At 41.3% G+C, this 21,276-nt stretch overlaps 1 protein-coding gene across 1 annotated transcript in view; it reads left to right on the top strand.

Annotated features, from left to right (window-relative positions):
* The window catches only part of LOC136858372 (probable glutamate receptor), a 231,669-nt gene extending 211,496 nt beyond the window's left edge, over positions 1 to 20,173 (top strand). Inside the window, exons 7-8 of the mRNA XM_067137865.2 lie at positions 1,415 to 1,626; positions 19,785 to 20,173. Of these exons, the coding sequence (XP_066993966.2) occupies positions 1,415 to 1,626; positions 19,785 to 20,173 (601 nt within the window). The remainder of the gene's footprint in view (positions 1 to 1,414; positions 1,627 to 19,784) is intronic.
* Positions 20,174 to 21,276: the final 1,103 nt, after the last annotated feature.

Here is a 21,276-nt window from a genome sequence, read left to right as displayed (position 1 = left end):
TGCCTCTCCAGAGGAATTTACAGTCGCCCAAGATCTAGCTTCGAGGGATTCATGGTGACGAGGACTTTCCTGGATTGCCAGACATCCATACTCCTGGCCTCGTGATGTCACTGTCCCGGACATGATCCTACCAGAAGAAAAGAAGACGTCTCAAGTCCTAGTAGTCACGGGTCCTCGTGTCACGTTTCAGTTCGTACTGGAAGTTATTACACATTACCACATGGGTCATTCGTTTTGTTACTTGTATGAAGAAACAAAAGGGCAACAATACAAGAAGTCCTGTTTATTTCGTATAGTTTATTGTTTGATTCCAAGTAAAAATAAAATATTGGAACTGTTATATTTTCAAAAAATGGTGTTTAAGGATGATGAAACGTTGCCTGGATGAAAGAAAGAAGTGGTGTAGTCTGAAATGGATCGTTCTGGTGTTGGGAACGGAGTTGTAGTTGTTGCGAAACTAAGGGCCTTACTCATAGTCATCCCTTATGCTTTTTTTAAGAAATGCTATTTGTTCGGGGCGTCGATCTAGAAAGATCTTTTGCTCCTACTTGCACAATATGTGGGGAACCTGCGTGTATTTTGTAAATGGCGGAAGTGTAAGGTGTTGAATGTGAGGAAAGGAACGTTAAGGACGACACAAACACCCAGTCCCCACACCAGGGATATTCATCATTTACAATTAAAAACCCCTGACCTGGTCGTGAATCGAACCCGGGGCCGCCGCATTGCCCCCTACACCGCGGGGCGGGACTCCCCTATGCTTACCCAACAGTTCCTTGACAAGATGCCCCTAACGATCCCCTTACTGTAGCTACCATAATCGCTATTCATCGTCCTCCCCTTGTGAAGGGAGAGCTAAGGCACACCTCTCGAAAGTAAGACGTTTGTTTGGCTGAACTCGTCACTTTCAGCCTTATTGTTTTTATAAATATCTAGCACTGTTGTACAATATGCAACTTTTACACCTGAGAATCGTTCTTGAAAATATATTTGGACTTGGCGGCCTGACTGAGTTAAAATGCATGGGCCATAATAAATACACGTTGTGCATCAGTAAGCATATACTGACCAATAAAATATTTCGTGATTTAATAGTCCTACACAAAACAGAACAACACACAACTCAAAAACATGTCTTTCGGCAGGGACTCACTCAGTAATAAGTTTGCCTTCCATCCAAGACCAGGGCAGGCATGTTCGGATCTCCTGTGCATTGACCTCGGCAGGTGGGTGTCTTGTGACCGACAGGAAAAACACAGTTCGACTGGTTCTTAATTCAAATTATCTCGCTGTACGATGATGATAATGATACATGTTCCCCTTTTCAGCCCGAAAGTTCAAGTTTTGTATTTCAAACCTCGTATTTTAAGTAATATCTAATTTCTAATTTACACATTTATGTTTGGTGTTGCAGATTTGAACCTCCAATTGACACAGTGGAGGACCTGGCTTTAAGAGACATGCCCTGGGCAGCCAATCACGAGGCCTGGGTATTCTCCATCAAGGAGGCTACAGAGCCTTACTTGCAGCGTATCGTTCACAACTTTCATGTACTGTCAGATGATGATCTTGCAATTCGAGCAACACAGGGTGATTTGGCCGTAGGAGTAGAACGACTGAATGGAGGTAATACTGAGAGCAAGTAATTGGTTCCTCACTTCTTCATGATGAAAGTCGTATTCATGGTCATATTACATAATCTCTTCTGAGAAAGAGAAATCTAATGATCCAATGGTGTTTTATGTTTGTATCGAGTAAACTAATGACACCCGTGCACTTGATCACACGAATAAATTTCAATTAGTTTTAGCTCATGTTCAAATTGGAACTCCCACTTTGATTATTGGCATGCTGTGTACATTCGAATTTCGTGTTCTTGTGAGGGTTTTATAAACTGTTACTATCCTGTCTGCAGCAGACAGTCGTTGATATTGCAACATAATAAAATTACCTCGTGATACTAATGGTGTACACTAAGGTCTTCACTTTCACTGAGGTCATTAACAGGCAAAATCATTGGGAAATTAACACCAAGTTCCTCTTCACAGAAATTAATTTCAATAACACTAGATCACCCCGAGTTTTGATCACGCAATTAACAGTTTGGGGAAGTCCTCTACACTGACTCTCTCTTACGTAAAATGTGATTTATCGAAAAAATACATGATTTCCTGCAAATAAATTTAAAATAGGATTCCATTTTAAAACTCAGTTATGTTTGTTTCATAATTTTCAGTATATGCACAGTCTAGTTGACGGTACTTGCCATGGCGAAATAATATCGTTTAAAGGTTTTGCATCCTCCCGTATTGAAATACTCTATACTGACCCTCTAAGCCTCTTCAACCTTCGTAGCCAGTCGCAAGAGTAAGCTAGCCCCGTGGTGATTTGGCCCGTACTCGAAGGCCACGGACTGGAGAGCTGGAACGAGGTTCACTCAGTCTCGTGATGTCAATTCAGGAGCTGTGTGATATGACAGGAGGCAAACCCGGTCAACAAACCCAATGAACACTGTTGAGGAAGTCCTCGCGATCACTGTCTGATACTGGGCAGTAGTCGTCTAGAGTCGTCCAATACCTTCAATGAGCCATGGGTTAATTTCTTTGTCACGAACATAATGAAAATACGTAATACATCAATTCCAACCATTTCTGTTTCCAAATGGATAACAGAACAACTATAAGTGCAAAGTACCATCAATTGTTTGCTAAGGCAAAAACCACCGGTTCGCCCAAAATTTAAATTCCGAACGGTTACAGAGTACGAAGTAAGGAAGGAGATACTCTCGATTAAGTCTTCAGCTGTGGGAGCCGATGAAATTCCAAACTCGTACATCACCAATATCATCGATATAATTTTTCCAGTAATAACAAACATATTTAACGTCGGTCTCTTCATTGGCTATTTTCCAGCTAATTTGAATGATGTCATTATCATTCCCATTCCAAAAGGGTCTCCTGCAAAACCCGTATCGGATTTTTGTCCTGTTTCATACTTTTGGCAATCTCTAAATCCAAATAAAACTAATACATAGTGCACCCGCCCCCTACCTAACTGGCACCGGCATGGAATCTACAGGGTCGCACACGGGTCAAGAAGTATGAAATAAATAGGCGCTGAACTAACGTAAGCTTAGAGGCGTACAGGGGAGGAGAAGCGGGGCATATAACTAAAAATGAGAACACATTCGAATTAAAATATTTAACTCACAAACCGGTTTATTGAACCTTACTGATGATGGGAAATGACGCACTAAATAACACTAATGAATTACATTAAAATTTACAAATGTTTGTTGTAGTTTGTTTAGTGGACGTCTGTCCGTTATACGTGATAGAAACGAGTACGTGTATCGCGAAGCGATGTATCGTGACATATAGCGAATGGTAATTTTATCATAACACTGAGGCTATATTATCGCTAACACATAAAACTAACATGCGTCCGACAACACGTCTTAGCAATCCCTATTCTAATAAAGACCTAGATTTCCCAATGAAATGACGTAAAAATAAAATACACACATATGATACAACACCCGGGTTCGAAACCGACCCTCGCTATCCTGGACATCGCCAAGCTGATGGACAGAACCACCACTGACCTTATGTACAACCACACATGACATAAAAAAACACATAAATGGTACATGATATGCAAGAAAAATACATAAAAGGCACTTGATCTTCCTTCTGACGCTGTAGGCCTCCATTGCCTACGTTGAGCATCGAACTGACAACCTCTTGCGATGAAGGCAGGGTCCTGTAATCCCTATCTACTTATACCCGTACAATTAACAACGATTCATTGGCAAACATTACCATTATCGGCCGGGTCGCTTGTTAATTATTACACTGCTCTGCCGTGTTAGGTAAATCACATTATTTCTGCCGTTGAAGGAAACCAACTTCCCTTTAACAGCCATGTCCCTCCTTCCTCCGCTTACGGGACATTCAAACAAAAAAAGAAACACACTGGGCCAAGGCCAGACGGCGGTTGACCACCCTAAGGGTCCACACCCACATACAGGCGTAACATTTCCTTTCAAAAGGAAACAGTAACATATCATTCGGAGGTACATCTCCAATAAGCTCCGGTCTTAGAAGACTCGCGCAAATCACTTTGAATTAAACACATATCTACCCAACAGTATCATGTCATTTTTACAACGCGACTCCCGTATCATAATGGTAATCTTTGCCCGATTATTATTATTATTATTATTATTATTATTATTATTATTATTATTATTATTATTATTGCCATCCTACATAGCTTACCCGCTACCTTACTTATACATGGTCATCGTGCGGAATCTATGCAGCAATTACAACACAATTAAGCACTCGAGCGCCAATTAACATCTGATTACTGATTGCTAATTAATCGATGGCTACTTTATCGTCACACGGCAATACATTCATTAATTAATTAATATTCACACGAATCGATATTTGACACACGTATTATGATCACTTCCTGGTAAATTTAATCACATAATCAATTTAATCTTATCACTCCCTATCTAAGTATTTCAAAGGGTGGAGTTTTTGTTGTGGCTGTCAGTTCGGCCGCTGAGTCTCGTAGCTGCGTGCCTTCCGTACTGTAGTACTTACCGTTTTACATACCATACACTTATCAAATTAATGAATACTCTAACAACTACTCTCACTGCACTCCCATAAACTAATTATTCCTGGTCTTCTGACGCAAATAAACAAACAGAATCTCCCAAGAAAGAAAAATCGAATGAATCTCTATCCCATGCAAAGCTAGAGTATTATATCCCTAAATTATTTACACTCAATTGCTCAGACCTGTTGTCGGTTTCCTAAACTAAGAATTAATAACTACGCGCCCATTCCGGCGCTCTATTTCAACAGGACTACATCTTTAATCTCTTATAGCGTCAGTTTACAATAAATATTCCCATCCCTTCTATGCATGCCAGATATTAGAACTTTGTACTCATCTCTATCACATGATGATGACACCTTCGTCAACTCGGGCGGTCCATCCTGGGCTTACTCCTCCTCCATGGGCACCACGGTGATCACTTCATTTTCCATTCCGTCTTGGAGTTGAAGATCCATTGTTCGATGCTGGTGGAGCCCTTGGCAGATAATCCTGTACACACACAACGTCACTGTTTAATTCACACTTCGGTTAACAGCGTTCAATGTGAACGTCCGGTCACGATCTCGTAAGCTATTCTATCTCTCGGTTTTCCTATTCAGTCTGCTGCTACGTCAAATTATTATACTATCGTAATGATAATAATATTACTTTACATATCACGGTTTTCTAAAAAGTTAACACAGCCGTCGCAGAGATCAAAGCTGTACACTGTTTATGCGAACTGTATTATTTCACTTAAAATAGGAGTTAACTTCACTTGAACAAAGAACTAACGGGGCTTAACCGAGCATAGCTTCGCCGTCGATAAGCCACTAACCCCGACTGACGCTTGTCCCTTACTGCAGTAGTTTTTACAAGGGAGCAATACCCCTTCCACTAATTTGTGTAGCGCCTATTCCCGGCGTACTCGAGGTAAAATAGTACGGGTAATCGGTGACCAGTATCTAGTTGGTGCGATTTAGACATAACCACTCAATTATCCTTCGGTGAATCTCTTTAAATTAATTAAAATCTGTTCTGCTTCCCCCACCATGCGTGGTGAACTCCCTTTCTCGAGGAGGTGTCGTGAGAATAAACAGATGGCCCAATACTTTTCCACGCAGAAACCACACAGTATTCTTTCTTCTTCTGAAAGTTATCCCGGAAGAGGATATTAAACACTCTAAATAAATGTCCCAGTGACATTTATCCCTTTTAAATCGGGAGATGACCCCCTAATTCGAGTTTCATTAATTTTCTAGATCGTAGGTAATTAAGTTGGCCAGTCCGAGTCCAAGATGGCTCCTGTATTTCGTTTCGAAGAAGTTAGTTTCCCCTCATTCTGTGAATCTTGAGGAGGGATGTCTCCTCTCGAGTGATGTCACAGGGAATCCCCATTCATAACCCCTCCCGGGTCTAAGTTGGCTTGGCTTCATCTGCGGGGCCCCCGCTACACAAAGGATAATACTGCGCAATAAGTCGCAGACAAAGAAATCTCGTAGAATAATTTTAAAAGACACAATTTACCTATCTCAATGGTATGAATATTAATTAGTTTCGGTATGACCTCTATTAATGATATGAATATTAATCATTTTCAGCATTCTTTCCCTTTAATAGCATTGCGTGCGTAATTACGGAGATCGATATCAACCAAAGGTCCTTGGATCATGCCCCTGTCGGGTTCAATAGACAACTCGTACAAGATTTGCCATATTCCCAGGATATGACAGTGGACTTAAAAATCCCAACTATCCGGTTTAATCTCGTACAGTTCTATTCCCTGCTGAACTCTGTGGTAGGATACTATAAGCCTTTAAATGATGCCTTCCCTTGAGTCTCCTCCGTGTAGTTTAGCGACTATTAAGTGGGCTCCTCCAGAGACCTTCACTTGTAATAACTGAGCAGTCGAAGTCTTTCACCGCTCTCCCTTTTATTTAAGTCTTGTCGGCAGTCGAGAATATGAACTCCAACTGCTTGTTTAGATACTTGTACGTTTCCCTGGTCGCGTAATATTTCTTATGGACTTCCCGTTTATACTAGTGGTTTTACAAGTCCGCTAATGCGTTCCCTTTTACCTAAACACTCTATTATTTGAGTACCTAAAACTTCCTGGCACAATGCCTAAGAATACTTATTACCGATTGCTGGTAATTCTGTTCTCGAGCTCTACTCGAATACTGAACGCGACCTGACCGGCTTATTGTCCCACCAGATTTCCAGCCTAACTTCCCAACTACTTCTTCTGACTGTGAGCTATGAACTAGCTAACCACCTCACTGTGTTCTCCCTTAACTTAATTTCGGATTTTCGCGGTTGTTATGCTCTGCCGAACTTTGAACCCTGCGTACTTCTGATTTGTCGTATTCTCATTGGCTAGCAGTATCCCTTCCCTGAGGAAATTCTAAAGCTTCTCAATTGTTCTAGAAGGACGAACATCGGAAATTTCCTTGGCTACGTGCGCTTTAAGCCGTGCCCTGTCATCCGTTTGACCATGTACATACTGTGATAAGTAACTACAAGTATCTTGTGTTTGTTCAAACATTTCACCATTGCCTGAACGGCTTCTACTGCTCAGAACTGCATATCCTTAATAATTCCCAATGTATATTTCAATTTCATTTTCTTACACATATAATTATTTTATCTTGACATCTTTAAGTTGTATTTCATTTTCTGACTCGAAATTTCTTATGTCTGCTTCACTCCTGCATTGTGAGGTCGCGGTTCGAATTGATTTTCGAACTGCTCGCTCACGAATTATGAATTGCGGGCGGTGCCAGATCAGCGATACGACACCTCCCCCTTCGGAAAAGAAGTCTGTGCGTTCACATGACGCAGGCACTTCTCCTCGCTCCCTGTTTGTGTGGACATTGCTTATAGCAGGGCCTCTCAAACGCCCAAAATCTCACGCGTGCAGATAGAGGCGCAAGAGCTCCGTGCACTGTGCATCGCTGCCGCTCGGCATGGCTCGGATCAACGCTTCGTCTATGGGCTACTCGGCTAAGCTCGGTTCAACTCGACTATGCTCGGCTCAAGTCAGCTTGGATTTGGAGCGCTACGGCACAAGTGGGGCAGAGGGAGACAGGCGGAGCGAGCGAGACAGGCGTGAGGAAAGAGAGAGTAAGCGCTATTGCTCCAAATCGAGGAGTGGGGGGTCTGCACTCTGGTCAACCAAGCCAAGTCGTCTCTTGCACCGTGCACAGTGCATGCACCCTGAGAGGCCCTGGCTTATAGTATACTCTTTCATGTTTCCATGAGAGGTTCCAAAACTCCCTTCTTAATAATCATGTTTAATTTACTCGTATACTCTTGTGCGTGACTTCTTACCGAGGGGTGTTTGCACCTGACTAATAGTGTCATCCTCACTTTCTACTTCATGAATGCTGACACGACCTGTGACAGGTCTACTTCTATCAAAGTGCACTACTAAGTCATCGTATGAATTCTTAGCCTTAACTTTATTTTCATTTATAATCTTTTGGGTCAGGCAAATTTTGGTGCAACACCCTGAGGTATCTTTCCAACATTTTTTATATGTTGGTCCTAAATAAAAGGGGCAACAATTACAACAGGTGAAAATTCCTACTAATATTGTTACTGCTATAACTGTCCACAGTATAATCTTGTAGACATTGAAATGTGAATACAATTGATTAAATTGCAATTCCTTTTCTTTCTTATTAATAAGTTTTTCTACATCTTCATCCTTCCTACTAGCATATTTGAGATCATTTTCACGTACTAGTATGTTACGTAAGGGAGCTTCCTTTAAATCTAAATCTGGTAATTTTAGGTTTACATTCAAATGTTCACAGCAATCGTATGTTAGGAAATTATCAGGAATTATGTCCTTTTTATTAGTAGTATTCACCTTATTTGAAGATTTTAATTTTATATTTGGCCCGTAGGCAGTGCAAGTTTCATAAAAGGCAAGGATACCTACTTTTTTTAATGTTATAACACTTGTTTCCTGACAAACTACTGATACTTTTTTTTTGCTAGTTGCTTTACGTCGCACCGACACAGATAGGTCTTATGGCGACGATGGGACAGGGAAAGGCTAGGAGTAGGAAGGAAACGACCGTGGCCTTAATTAAGGTACAGCCCAGCATTTGCCTGGTGTGAAAATGGGAAACCACGGAAAACCATCTTCAGGGCTGCCGACAGTGGGGTTCGAACCTACTATCTCCCGAATACTGGATACTGGCCGCACTTAAGCGACTGCAGCTATCGAGCTCGGTGACTGATAACTTGGTTGGTTCTGAGCTGCATATATATATATATATTAATAGACTTCCAAAATGACTGTTGCACTTGCACTATATCCTTAGGGCAGTTTAATGGTATGGAGCTAGAACCAGTTAATAAGGTTAAAATGCAATCCTTTTCTCCATGTGTAATTTTCAAGGGAAATTCTAATGGACATACATTTTTATCCTCAGAGATTGCCTTACATTTGAGCATTTGGTCCTTGGACAAGTAAGCATACAGTTGCTGTTCTTCACTTATCATAATGAACTCTGACATCGGTCTTATTATTACAAACTAATGATTTTCATTTGTTATTGGTGTGGAGAAAGGAAGAATTTTGTACACCTTAATATTCTTTCCGTCACTGAGAGGAGTTGTGAGTACATACACTAAGACGTCTTGGTTAATGACAGCCTGTAACTTGGCTATCTTATAAATTAGGTACTCATGAGTTGTGCCCAATTCAAATGGTAGGGTCATCTTCTGAGGCAGTTGTCCTATTGCTTTTTATAAGCTTTAACTATTTCTGCGGGACTTAATATTTGAACATGAATAATTCCTAGTTGAGCATATGTAATGGCTGAGGTTATTACATTATATTGTTCGTGTATTTGGACTAATAAGTCCTCAATTTATATTAAATGTTGATTAATGTTAACTTCTATGCTAAGTTGGTTGTAAGCTTGTTCTAATTGTTCGGTTTCAATTTTATAAAAATTTTAATTTGCTCCAAATTTTGACTAAGTTTTAGCTCATTGTTAGTGACATCATACAGTGTACTGTTCATTGATTGTGGTGTCGAACGGACGGCAGTCATTTGCTCTTTCGCAATCTTAATCATTGACATTTGTTCTTTCTGATAACTTAATTAACATACCGACAGTGCTTTGGTTCCGGTACTTACTAAGTTGATTAATCTATGTGTATTAATTATCTTTCATTTCACTTGCCTGTCATGCCTGTTATCCCTCACTTTCCGCGCGTTGCCCATTTTCAATATTGAGGAAGGCAACGGGAAACTATCTCACCTTTTATTCTCTAGTATGCCTCTTTAGTGACACCTAGGTCATCTACACTGGTTCAGGGTGGATCTGTTGAGGATCCAACCAACCTTCAGACTGGTTACTCGATATGCATTTATACCTATTCTTTATATACTACTACTCCTTTTGATATTATTGTACAAATTTGCGTCTTTTGCCAGTTCTATCTGAATTAGAAAAAGAACAGAAGAGTTAAATTCAACATCTCTTATTGTCTTACAGTGCTGACCTAACACTGTCTTATTGTCTAGCCTACGGTGGGAATAAACTCCACTATGAGGTTGACAGTCCACATTTCGTCTTCACATTGTTCAACTGAACACATATAGCCTATTGTATTATGTGAGATTCTGCAATCACAATTGTTGTAGTGAACTACAAACACTATAATAGTAACTCACTTCTAAGATGGGTTACGTTCACCCTATTATGTGGTACGTATGTGGTATTGCCCTAATAAATGATTCCCATGTCGACGTTCATATTCTGCACGTGGTTTTACTAAGTGCAGACACCACCATAATTCATACATGTGCTCTGACTTGTTCACCCCTGTTGGGTTATTATGTAATTTCGCTTCCGTATGTTCACTTGCTGCGGTCAAGTTTGTTCGCCTCACTCTCTTATCGGTGGTAAGGCGTGCTGGTTTACTAACAGCGACTCATGCTGAGGGCTTCGAGGGACCCCTATCTATTAGCCTTGAGTGACAAAGTCATTCATCATGCTTCCTCTTCAGTTAGCCTACTCTCTATTATTATTATTATTATTATTATTATTATTATTATTATTATTATTATTATTATTATTATTATTAGGACTTAGGGGGGGTTAGCCCTATAAAGGGTGACTTTCGACCTAGGAATTGCCTGCGATGTTTGCAAGAGAACATAGATTTCAATTTCAAGAGTAGTACTATCATGTTCTGTGGTGTCTACGCTCAGATGAGCGTTATTATAACAGGGTTTCCTTTCCTTTGAGCTCTGGCCATGTAGGGTATACTTCGCTTTGTTTCCTTCATGTGGGAACATCCTGGGACGACCATGTGCCGTCTTATCTCATACCACTCATTTGCTAACACAACTGTAGTGCGTCCTTATCTGTAAAGGTCACTCGTCCTTCGAGTGTGGTACTTTCACTAGTATTATGTGTTAAGTATTGCGTAGTATGTGTTACAGATTTGTTACGTATCCTTGTATAGGGTGTTCATTAAAGAGTGGTCGTTGATATTTTCTTTGACTTAGTAATTTGTTTAGTGTGTATGAAATTTAATTGTCCATTCATAGGACGGGAACCTATAATATATTGTAGAGTAGAATATACCCTAAGTTGCGAGAGTACATATGAGTCATGTCCTCGCCTTTCATGACTCTTTTATGAAAGATGTTGACCAGTTACGCACTCTGCATCCTGCGCACCGATATTCTAGGCCCTTTTAGATGTAGGTTAAATTTCTATACTCCCCTGGAAATTTAGTACGAGGTTTGTCGGAGTATTTAGTGTAACTATACCAGCAAGCTTCGATAGGTCCAAAAAGCCATTGGGGTAGAAGGGGTGTGGTCTACCGTGGCCGAAATAAGGGCCAAAAATCCTTCAATATGTGGTCTAAATAATAAATAATTTCAGTCGATTTTTGTGGACTTTTATGAATTTGCCCCTATTGTTAACTTTTAGCAAGCAGTTTACACCATCTACTTTTTCCACTACGTAGGGGCCCCGATAAGGCTGGGAAAATTTTGAACTACGACCTTGGCGTAGAGTTTCATCTCTAAGGAGTAATTTATCTCCTATCTGAAAAGTTACCTCATGTCATTTTTTATCATAAATTTCCTTCTCTCTCTGTTTACTACTGATGAGGGTTTTCCTAGCTACTTCATGGTTTTCCTGTAACCTGTGCGTTAGCTCTTCAATCACGTTCTGATACTCATTATAAGTAGCTTCTGGTTTTCGTTGTAGTATGCCTGGAATATTCGCCTTGCGACCAAAAATTAACTCATAGTGTGTGAAACCTGTGCTGGTGTGTGGAGTAGTATTGTACACAAATGTAGCAGTGTGGAGATACTTATCCCAATAATTTTGTTCTGAGCAAATATAATGTCTCAGGGAATCCACTAAGGTACGATGAGCTCTTTCTACACTACCATGAGATTGTGGGTGAAACGCAGTTGTGTGCACCTTCTTTATTTTTAACATTCTGCACATTTTTGTGAACGTTTGGCTCATGAAATTACTACCCATGTCGGTTAATATAATGTTAGGAATCCTAAAAATACTGACTATGTTAATTGCTAATGGCCTGGCTATAGTTTCAGCCTCTTGATTAGGAATTGGAATAGCTATTAAATATTTAGCTAACTGATCTTGGCAGGTGAGAATAAAACGATTGGAATTCTCTGTCACTGGAAGTGGGCCTACCACGTCCATTGCTACTTTTTCAAAAACTGTGCTTGGAGTACCAGTCACCGTCATAGGCGCTTTAACTGCAGGGCCTACGATTTTGTTCTTTTGACAGGAAGGACAAGAGCGTACGAATTTATCCATGCCCTTCTTCATTCCAGGCCACTGAATAAAATCTTTGATTCGGGCTAACGTTCTAGTCATGCCCTGATGTCCACCAACAAGTGAACAATGCGCTTCCGGTAGAATGTTCAGCTTCTCTTCCTTAGTGAGGTTCTGAACTTCTTCTTCAGGTGAACCTTCCTGCTTTCCGTCCTCAGCTCCTTCTGTCTCAGCATTTACGGGGTTGGGATCATGGGTTTGATTCTTGTCTAACCTCTCTGCTTGTGCGTCCTTGAGGTCAAACCTACTAGAATTTCCTTCCTGTTCACCTGTTAATACGGCTTCTTGGCCTTCAGCGCTTACTACTCTTACCGCTGTCTCAGGTTCCGTCTTTTCTATTCCTTCAGACTCTGCTGGGATTCTTCTTAACGCATCGGCGTTTTTATTAGTTTTTCCCAATTTATATAGATTGCAAAATCATATTCTGCTAATTTCAATCTGAACCTGATCAATCGTGAAGGTGGGTCCTGTACATTGAACACCCACTTCAGCTGTTTGTGGTCCGTAACCACTGTAAAATGTCTAGCTAGCAAATAAAGCCTGAAATATTTAACTCCCCATACAATGGCTAGGAGCTCCTTCTCGATACAGAGTAATTTTTCTCCGCCTTTTTCAGGGTTCGACTTGCATATGCTACTGACAAGTCTTTGACTAACTCTCCAGCGAAATCATGGCGCCGAGTGCTTCTCCGCTTGCATCCGTAGTTAGGATGAACGGTTTCGTGAAATCGGGGTACTGTAACGGTGGCTGCTCTGTTAGCTTCTGTTTCAGAATGCAGAAGGCTGTCTCTTGTTTATCAGTCCACACGTAAAGGACGTTACTCGTCAAGAGCTCATACAGCGGTTTCGCGATTTTACTATATTCTACCGAGCTCGAAAGCTGCAGTTACTTAATTGCGACCAGTAACCAGTATTCGGGAGATAGTAGGTTCGAATCCCACTGTCGGCAGCCCTGAAGATTTTTCCGTAGTTTCCCATTTTCACACCAGGAAAATTCTGGGGCTGTACCATAATTAAGGCCACGGCCGCTTTCTTCGCACTCCTAGCCCTTTCCTGTCGCATCGTCGCCGTAGGACCTATCTGTGTCGGTGCGACGTAAAGCAACCAGCAAAACAAAATACTATACTCTGGTATGAATCTGCGGTAATAGCCGCTTAATCCCAGAAATCCCTTGAGCTGTTTAGTGGTGGTGGGCCTAGGAAAGTTCCTCACCGCTTCCACTTTTCGCTCGTCTAGTTTTACCCCGTCTTTGGTCACTATATGCCCTAAGAAAGCTACTTCTGTGCGTAAAAATTCGCACTCGTCTGGCTGTAGCTTTAGGTTGTGTTCCCTGAGTCTCTGGAGGACCTCTCTGAGCTTTTGATGGTGCTCTTCCATCGAACTCGAGTGCACAAGAATATCGTCCAAATAAACCAAAACTTTAACCCCTAATAAGCCTGCCATGGCTGTATTCATCAATCTGACGAAGGTGCTTGGGGCGTTACGGAGTCCCATGGGCATCCTGACGTACTGATAGTGGCGCCCTAAAGCAGAGAATGCCGTCCTCGCACGGTCTTCTGTTCGTACTAGAACTTGGTGATATCCCGACGCCAAATCCATGGTGGAGAAATAGCGTGCTTTCCATAGTGCGTCCAATAGTTCAGTTATTAACGCGATAGGGCAGGCTGCACCTATCGTTACATTATTGAGACCCCTGTAGTCTAAGCAAATTCGATAATTCTGCTTCCCTGAGGCGTCCATTTTCTTCGGAATAATTAAGAGAGGGGCATTCCAAGCACTGGTGCTAGGGGTGATTATTCCATCTTCTAACATTTTATCCACTTGCCTCTGTACTTCGTCTTTCAATGCTTCGGGAATTCTATGAGGCCTAACATTTATAGGGGGTTGATTCTCTTTTATATCTATCCTATGCTGTAAGATAGTCGTGTACGTTAATTTATATCCTTCGAGATGAAATATGTCATTATATTCTGCACAAATCGCATATAGCTTTTCTCTATCTCTGGGAGTTAAGTGGTCTACCCGTAATTGCTCTATGAGCCTCTGTTCACGAGACTTATTTTCAGGTTGCTGTGCTTGCTGCGATACTTGTTGTACCGGGCGCACTTTTGCTTGATTAGGGGCGTCATTCCACTGTATTTGGTGGATATTTATTAGCGGGCTATCAAATGTCACTTCGGTATCTCGAGTATTTAAGATACTTACTATCGCTCTGCGATTAGGTACTCTGTTCTCAAGCTCTGCTCGAATACTGAACGCGACCTGACCGGTTTATTGTCCCACCAGACTTCCAGTCTAACTTCCCAACTACTTCTTCTGACTGTGAGCTATGAAAACTAACCACCTCACTGTGTTCTCCCTTAACTTAATTTCGGATTTTCGCTGTTGCTATGCTCTGCCGAACTTTGAACCCTGCGTACTCCTGATTTGTCGTATTCTCATTGGCTAGCAGTATCCCTTCCCTGAGGAAATTCTAAAGCTTCTCAATTGTTCTAGAAGGATGAACATCGGAAATTTCCTTGGGCTACGTGCGCTTTAATCCGTGCCCTGACATCCTTTTGACCATGTACATACTGTGATAAATAACTACAAGTATCTTATGTTTTTTCAAACATTTCACCATTGTCTGAACGGCTTCTACTGCTCAGAACTGCATCTCCTTAATAATTCCCAATGTATATTTCAATTTCATTTTCTTACACATATAATTATTTTATCTTGACACCTTTAAGTTTTATTTCATTTTCTGACTCGAAATTTCTTATGTCTACCTCACTCCTGCATTGTGAGGTCGCGGTTCGAATTGATTTTCTAACCGCTCGCTCACGAATTATGAATTGCGGGTGGTGCCAGATCAGCGATACGACAGATGTGGAAAAGTATTCGCTATTTGATCTCCTTCAATCAGGTTTTCGGAAAGGACACACCACTGCGACGGACGACATCAGAAAAGCCATAGAAGATAGCAAAATGACACTAGTAACTCCACTAGAGTTCAACAGCGCATTTGGCACTGTTAATATTGACATCTTATTAGTTATTTTGCAAGGGCTTCGTCTCATTTCCACTGTAGTACGCGTGTTCTCCGCAGATCTCACAAACAAACGTTAGCTTCTTCTTGAGGCGCCTTCTACTAGTGGAGGTTGGCGGTCCACATAGCCAGCTCCAAACGTGATGTTGCAGCATGGAAAACATCTTCTGAAGTGCAGTTGTGCCATCTTCGGATGTCCTTCATAGCAACGTTGAAAGAATCCCTCCCGGAGATACGAAAGGGAGAATAGAAACTCCGGATAATAATTTCACGTTAAACAGAGCCATGCCATGTGAACTTGAAGGGATATCCTTCATAATCTTTAATGCAGTGGTTTCCCGTTGCCTTCCGCACCCTAATGCCGTTGACCATTTGTAGGTTCTTCCGGCCTTTGGGACCATTTCCTGTCCCAAGGATAATAGAGTGCCCTTACCCATACCCGCTCATCCACCCTCAAGGAGACTGTTGGCACTTGGTAGAGGGGAACTTCTTATACCGGAAGATAATCGGTCCCTTAATTCGTTAGCCGCTTGCATATAACAAAATTGTCATAAACAGTCGTTGCCCCCTCTCTACCGCGGGGAGGTGAATGTCATTTTTTCTCCGTCATTGAAACTGAGACCATAATGGCTTTTCTCAGTGAAGGAGTAAAATTACAGGCGACCAGCAGAGTTCTTTACTTCAACCTCTGCTATTTATTCATTTCATTAGTGGTATTGCTAACCGTTTACATAATTGTGCCCATTATCCCTATGCAGATGACCTAAAATATCTAAATCCAGTTCAAAATACAAGATATCGATACCACCATACGACAAATGAATAACAATATAAACCTAATCGACACCTACGCCAGTGAAAATGTTATCGCAATTAAACAAGGTAAGACAGACTATGGATTATAGAACGTAAAGAACTATAGATATACTAAAAGAAACACCTTGCCGTCCACTCATAGTCAACGGCATGGTAATACCATTACAAAAGTCTGTGGAAATTCTCGGGGCCATTATAAATGAAATCTGAGACTAGAATGAACAAATAACTGATATTTGCAGAAAAGTATATGCTTCACTTCACACACTCAGAATTCACCACTCGCGTTTTCCACACACTATGCACATAAGATTAATACAGAAGCTCGTGATATCCATACCAACTATTGTAATGCTGTATTAGTTGACGCTACCGAATAACAAACAAAGACATTGCAGAAAGCATTGAACTCTTGCATCCATTTATGCTTATATTAACGTATTCCACGTATGTCGCTCCCCTATTACGGGACACTTGGCTGGTTAAAGATTAAGCAAATTAGTTATTTACACATTGCTGCACTCATTTTCCAACTTTCAAATGAAGACCCTCACAGTATCTTACCTTAGACCTTAGCTACCTCTCCTTAACTCAACAGCATTACACTCGATCGAACTCTCTTACTACACCCATAAATCCAACATCGGTATATAGCAGTTAATTCGAAGTGTTTGGTGCCAGGCTATGGAATTCTTTCCCGTTAGAGTTAGGAAATGCACGACATTAAACTCTTTCAAAAGATATTGCCGGGATTTATTCCCAAGTGCTGAGGTTATACGAATGCACGGAGAAACGTGAGAATGAATGCCGTAGTGCGTAAGTATTAATATAAATTCATACTTGTGTAAGATGCACTAAGTCATGTAGATTATTAGCTTCCTACCTAAATCTAGAACCAATGGTGTATATTAAAACTTACTTTTTTGTGTTAAAATAATTCTTAGAATCATCGTTATTACCCACTTTCGTTTAGTTACACAGAGAATTTTGTCAGTATGGTATCATGAATCCCCTGTTTTCATTGCAGATTGTGTGTTAACATCTCCTCTCCACCATCACCATCATCATTGACTTATCATCATTTTATTAATTTTTAAGAATAGAGAACATAACATATAGCAAAGAATGTGCCGGGTGATTTGGCCGTGCGGTTAGGGCCGTGCAGCTTGCATCCGGGAGATAGTGGATTTGAATCCCATTGTCAGCAGCCCTGAAGATGGTTTTCCGTGGTTTCCCATTTTCACAACGGGTACATGCTGGAACTGTACCTTAATTAAGGCCACAACCACTTCCTTCCCATTCTTAAGTCTTTCCTATCCCATTGTCGCCATAAGACCTATCTGTGTCGGTGCGACGTAAAGCAAATAGCAAAAAAAATCCAACACAATGTTTGCAGTATGTGGCGTTGATCCATCTTGCATGAACCACAGCGTGTTGTAGTTCAATGCAGTAGCAAGACGCTGTGGAAGAAACATTTAGTGAGGGCCAGACAACAAGGATTAAAAGCGCACATTAGGGGATAGCAATTGGTAGTGACCAATCGCAGGTGGATAAGATACGGACATTGACAAACTTACGGGAATTAGAAGAAAGGATAAAACAAGAAGAAGTGAGGGGGGCGAAAGTGAAAGAAAGTCAAGCCTTGGGAAACAATACCGGTGAAGACGGATATGGTGAAAAGGGAAGACCAGGAACCAGTGCGGACATAGAAGCTGTTTTGGAAGCGTCGAGCCCGGAGGAAATGCAGCGAGGTGAACAGAGTGATGGACTGGACATATATAGTGACAAAAAAGGTCAGTGGTTAATAGGGAGAGGATAGAAGCGTATAGGGAAGCAGACAGGAATGTAGTCAGGGAAATAAGAAAAGAGGTTGGTTCGGAGGACTGTATAAGACAAATAAGACAGCATCTGTGTGCAGAGAGCTAGGTTTGAACACAGGCTACTGGACACACACCACACGATGACTGGTTCGACTCTAGAGAGTCCAGCAATCCACGAAACCAAACACAGTGAACTACTTGGCACTGACAACTAAACAGCAGCAGCTCAACAGTGCTGACCAGTAGGACAATACTCCTCACAACAATAACCATTAACACTGTTCTAATCACACTCACAACAGCTGCTCCAAGGTAGTGCGCACATTATCCCGTTCTGAACGCGACAATACTCAGACTCCAGAAGGAAGCTGACGGCAGCCAACACTAATACAGCCCCCCTCAGTCCAGCTACTCACTCGACACTCTGACGCAACAACAACTCCTCGTTCAAACTCCGGTGGGACACTGACGGCAGCCAACATCGCTATCGCCCCAGTCCAGGCACCGAACTCCAACACCCACCCCAACATACTGACTCCAATTCCGAATGACTATTCGCGGCTAGCCTCCTTTTTATAGCTCAGTTGATGAGTACTGGAATATTCGCGATATAGCTAGAGATAGAATATTCCCGTTTTACTTCCCAGAATCGCACGGGGAAACTAGACGAAGAAAACAACACGCGGAAATACCGGGCACGTCCTGCAGGATGGCTGGGAGCTTCCCTGTTGTCTGACTCACTAGTACATTCCAGGAAATACCGAAAGGGGGTTACACAGGGCTGACATGTAACAGTATTGTGTATTTTACAGCTAGTCTCAAATTATGTACCCAAATGAAAATAATGGTTTTGGATGTCAGTCAAAGACACTACTGCTATCAATAATTTGGAGAGTTATTTTGGCTATTGCAGCTATTGAATCCGTCGTTAGAGTAAGGGACTAAGTTGGCAGAGAACAGTGATTCTTACCGGTTTCTGTCACTAAAGGGAAATATGTACCTTCGATTGTCTGGTGTGAAGCAATTAATGTTGTTAGGATATAGCATTCATTGAATTTTTAGATTTGTTCAAATCAATTCTTAAGTTTCACATCTCCCTTTAAAGAGAACAAATTTGTGAAATATTTACTGTTTTAATTAGTGATTGATTAGTAAATATCCTCTTAAAGAAACGACGTATTTACTATATGTACGAAATAAAGGACCTGGATTATTGCTTGATAACGACATGCGAGTAGAGAACGGTATTAAGTCCAAGATCTTCAAAGAGCACTTCTATGAACTTGTACCACAATATTTCATTTAAAGCAGTTGGCCATCTGGGCAAAAGAAGGTATCTTGACCTGGATAAACCAAGGAAGTGGTAATTTTTGTTTTAATGGAACAATTGGAGAACCCTCGTCTATTAACACTAATGGTCGTGATTACTGCTTTAAGAGGAAACACAACTGGACAACCATCCTCTATTAACACTAATGGTGGCGATGATGACTGTTTCGAGAGAAAGTACAAGAAAGACACAAAGCCGCATTTTCCGGGATATATAGTTTTTACTGTTTCTGAGAAGAGAGAAAAATGTACTTATTTCATTTTTCCACACACAGATTAAATTCATTTGAAAACTTATGGCCATTTCCTACTTTTCCAGGCAACTTCGCTCTTGGGTCTTACCTAGGAGAGGAAGCTGTGGCGACGCTGAGGTTGATGAGTGAAGACTTGTACTGGGGAAGCGTGGCGATGATTGCAAGGAAGGGCTCACCGTTCATGCCATCCCTTAACAACATGCTGGGTCGGCTCGTCGATTCCGGTATCCCTTTGCACCTTGAGGGAGAAGTGGTACGTCAGTTTTTGTCTCAAAGACTTCAGCTAGGGGTGCAGATCAGTGCCGTGACGGAGAATACTGGACCCACTCTTCTGTCTATGTCCCACGTGCAGGGCGCCTTTACACTTCTAGTTCTGGGACTAGTAGCCGCGCTAGCCACCTTTATTGGAGAATGCTTGTACCACACTCTCTGTCAGACGCGAAGGAGCAAATAAAGCTGCTGATAAAGCGTTTTTGAAGTAGGACTTGATGAAGTGCTCATACAGGAAACATTTTAATTATGGTACTTGATTTTCACAACGAGCATTTCTTAACGAATTTTACTTAGAACAAACGGTCTCAATGCCAACGGGGACAGTCCAGGTGCTACCCAAATGAGGAGCTGACCAGAAAAAGAAACCCAACTACGTCCAGCGATACTGTGTTACATGATCAGTATGCGGTCCAACATTAGATTTTAGCATCAACACCGCACCTTTCCTAAAATGTACATCGTGTATGTATACTTTACCATTTTGTTTGATAAAAAAACCAGCATGCATACTGTGTGTGACCACAGGGATCCTCAATTTTACAGAAACGCCCGTAGACGTAATGTTACAATTAGAAGAAATCAATGATTAGTTTACACACATGAAGGCTTGCTTGGACGTTATTGAAACTCACTGACCGGGTCAAGAATGTGATGAATGAATCAAATATAGGCTATTAGTACGATGGGGTCGCCACTCCCAAAGTGTATATAGGCTGATTATTTCACATTCAAACGAGTTGTCTTTCGGAAACAACCGAACTAATACTGTAGTATTTTGTGAATATTGGTATCGTGATCTTACCCACGAGACCACCACTTCTACATGGAATCCGAACAACAAGGACGTGACTTGTACTTCAAGAATCATGCGAAGCCCGTCTTGGTGTGGGCCAATGGTGACACCACTCGGGATTATCACGCCGGTGGCCCTTTTGATCCCTGTTCGTTTACATAAGAGTCGCCACTATGAGATCGATTAGAAAACCTTGTGGATACGCTCATTTGATGTGCAGCAGATATATAGACTACTTTCGTGACTGTTTATCTAGCTTTTAATTTCCACATATATGCCAATGGCAGAAGGGATTTGGTGTTAAGTCAAAAGGGAAGGATTTAATCATGAAAGACGTCTACATATTTTCGTATCATAAGGATTTTCAGAATGGACTTTTGAGATGGGTTTGTACCATTGTTGCCGGCAGTCGTAAGTTTGCAAAGTGGGAAGGAAAATATTCAACTCAACATTGACCACAACTCGGAAATCAAATCAAATCAAATCAAATC

This window comes from Anabrus simplex, chromosome 1 (genome assembly GCF_040414725.1).
Source record: "Anabrus simplex isolate iqAnaSimp1 chromosome 1, ASM4041472v1, whole genome shotgun sequence".
Lineage (NCBI taxonomy): Eukaryota > Metazoa > Arthropoda > Insecta > Orthoptera > Tettigoniidae > Anabrus > Anabrus simplex.
Note: the sequence above shows the minus strand (reverse complement) of the source record. Positions and strands in the feature narration are given on the sequence as shown.